Source organism: Physeter macrocephalus, chromosome 11, assembly GCF_002837175.3.
Source record: "Physeter macrocephalus isolate SW-GA chromosome 11, ASM283717v5, whole genome shotgun sequence".
Classification (NCBI taxonomy): domain Eukaryota; kingdom Metazoa; phylum Chordata; class Mammalia; order Artiodactyla; family Physeteridae; genus Physeter; species Physeter macrocephalus.
In genome coordinates, this window is record NC_041224.1 from 151638966 (window position 1) to 151642287 (window position 3322).

Here is a 3322-nt window from a genome sequence, read left to right on the forward strand (position 1 = left end):
CCGTGTCCCCTGCATCGGCAGGCGGACTCTCAACCACTGCGCCACCAGGGAAGCCCTGAAATAGTTTTTAATGGAAGCATTCTGTGCTAATTTATTGCAAATGCCTCTTCGGATATTGTATTGTATAGATCTTTTTGCCGAACGCAGTGAAGTTCTAAGTGGTTAACAGAACTGGCTTTTAAAATTCACACGTGTGGGCAACTATAGGTAATGAGAATTTAATAGATTTAAGACATTTTAAGAAATAATCAACTGATAACGTATGATTGGTCTCTTCCCATATACATCTATTTTTCTAACAATTCACTTCTTTTTATTTTTCCATTTCTTCTTGCAATTTTTGTTCACAGCATTTATACTGTTAATACGGTGGTACATTAGATTTGGGGACTCTAAATATAAACTGGATTTCTTGACATGTACATCCAATTGAATTAGAATTAAGAAATGCCACATATTTTAAGTTTCTTCTGTGATTCCTACATGTTTTCCATTAGGCCCTGCTTACTTTCTTTTAAGTTACAGTGTCTTTGCCTGTTGCTTATTTTCAGGGACTCACTATTATAGTAGTTCATAAACAAGGGTCCCAGGTCAAACAGGCCCTGTCCCTTGTGATTCTGATTCAGGGGTGCTTACATTAGTACTTGGCATTTGTATCTTCAAAACACTCCCACATTCTTCTGATGGGTAACCAAATGTTAGAATCAATGTAATGGAAGACCTTTGTTAAAATATGTAAACTTTTATCTCTAACCTTAACAGTAATTTAGAGTCATTCCTCTATGGATTGCATGCCCTATTTAAGGGAGATTTCCGAATTTCTTCAATTCGAGATGAATGGATCTTTGCTGACATGGAATTGCTGAGAAAAGTAGTAGTCCCTGGAATTCGTATGTCCATTAAACTTCATCAGGTAAGAATAGGGAATTTCTAATGCATTACTGGTGTTTAATGGTACTTCTTCACTTGACTTCCAAATTATGTTCCTTAGGATCCTTTTGAGAAATACTCTGATTTGAAGCAAAGAAAAACATGATTCATGACACGATATTAAATCTTAGGAGCCTAAATCTGTGTTTCTAACAGTAAATTTGAACATTAATATTAGAGAGTGACCTGGGCATGAACTTGAGGAAAAAATGCAAACAGTGATAAACTGGAAATAAATACCTGTGGCCCCTGTAATGGTTGCTTTGACTTCACGTGATTGTAATTCATTCCTGTTCTGCGGGTGGATGTAGCTGACTCCTGGTGCAGTGTAACAGCATCTCAGGAGTCTTGTAAGTGCTGCTGTTACTGAACTATGAGCGCCATTCAGCATGTTGTATAGAGTAATAGATGGTTAGGACAGATTCAGCCTTAATTAAATAATCCTAATAAGGTAATAACATGAAGATGAGGGCTCCAAAATGTATATCTAAAGCCCTGGATCACTTTAAGAATATATTTTGAAATTAAATACTGGCACTTGCTGCTCTAATCATTCCACTTGACAGTAATGATGAGATCTGATGATAGAGAGCACATGACAATATTCATTAAAATACATCTGCTGTGCTCAAATCTGGATGACTCTTTCCCCCAAATAAAGGGTGAATTAATCTTCAGATGATTTTACTGTGATCTAAAGTGTTAGAATGGGTAGTTCCCTGGTGGTCCAGTGATAAAGAATCTGCCACCCAATGCAGGGGGCATGGGTTTGATCCCTGGTCAGGGAACTAAGATCCCACATGCTGTGGGACAGCTGAGCTGACATGCCACAACTGCTGAGCTCGCACGCCACAAACTACAGAGCCCACGTGTTGTGGAGCCCACACACCACAACTAGAGAGAGAAAACCCACGCACCACAACTAGAGAGAAAAAACCCACACACCACAACTAGAGAGAAGCCCACGCACCACAACAAAAGATCCCACATGTCTCAGTGAAGACTCCACATGCCACAACTAAGACCCGACACAGCCAAAAAATAAAATAAGGTAAAACGTGTTACAATGACGTTATTAACACCCCAAATTATTTAGGAGCATTACTAATAAGGGCTATAGTATTTGAAAATCTCTGTGAAAAGAATACTATTTTGAGGATGATGGGGAAAATGTACAATAGGGATCAAATAGAATTATCCATCTTCAGGCTAGCTTTAGAATTTCAAGACAAAATTCAATGTATTGAAAAGAAAAAGATAATGACTTCATATTAAAATATTTTTAAAACTTCAGAATTTCTCAAAAGGTATTGTGTATCTGCTACAGAAGAAATACTCTTTTATGTAGCATGACTAACTAACTAACAGTTAATTCTGAACGTTATGACAGGTATTTTATCTCCATCTGGGAGAGAGGGACTGAGGCACAGGCTCTCTGTATTTTCTGATCCTTCCGTCTCTGTTCCTATCTCTCCCTACAAGTGCTCTTGCCTGTTGTTCCCAGTCCATTTCCTCACATATATTTTTAGCCTGTGACAGTGGTTCTGCACCTTATAATCAGGCCCAACACAGTTGGGTATAGCACACTGTCATCATTAGCCATGACAGACAGCAGCAGTGACAAACAGGGAGGGTAAGGAGGTGGACTTGGGAACTGGGGGCCATGGAGGGCTGGGGGAGGGGAAGAGATGAGAATGCAGATGCAACCTGGAGAAGTTCTGTGATTCACATACACCTTTGAGGAGGGCGAGATTGACCTGAAAAGTAACAAGCAACAGCCGTTCACTGCACATCACTTTGACCAGATGGTGGGTTGCCAGTGAGGGACTCTCAGGCCAGGAAAAGATAGATGTGTCAATCAGTACTGGTCATCTCCAAAGTTCATATGCACTCATGAAAATCCACAGAAGGCTTATATGTTAAAGGATTAGTACACACTTGGCATATGACACAGCAACTCCACTTCTATGTATTTACCCAAGAAAATGAAAGTGTATGGCCATGCAAAGACTTACACACAAGTGTGCATAGCCATTCTATAGCCCCAAACTGCAAACTCCAATGTTCATCAGCAGATAGAATGTTACTTAGCAGTAAAAAGAAATGATCTACTTTTAGATCCCACAACAAGAATGAATCTCAAACATTATGCAGAGTAAGAGAAGCCAAACATAAAAAGAGTACATAATATTTTAGGAACCAAGATGGTGAGTAGAAGGATGTGCTCTCACTCCCTCTTGCGAGAACACCAGAATCACAACTAGCTGCTGGACAATCATCAGCAGGAAGACACTGGAACTCACCAAAAAAGATACCCCACATCCAAAGACAAAGGAGAAGCCACAATGAGATGGTAGGAGGGGCGCAATCACAGTAAAATCAAATCCCATAA

At 39.6% G+C, this 3322-nt stretch overlaps 1 protein-coding gene across 4 annotated transcripts in view; it reads left to right on the forward strand.

Moving 5' to 3' along the window:
* Positions 1–3322, forward strand: part of PCNX1 (pecanex 1) — a 180571-nt gene that overhangs the window by 160862 nt on the left and 16387 nt on the right. For all 4 annotated transcript variants that reach the window (XM_024118367.1, XM_028496107.2, XM_024118370.2 and 1 more), the window contains one exon: positions 763–913. In XM_024118367.1, the coding sequence (XP_023974135.1) occupies positions 763–913 (151 nt within the window). The remainder of the gene's footprint in view (positions 1–762; positions 914–3322) is intronic.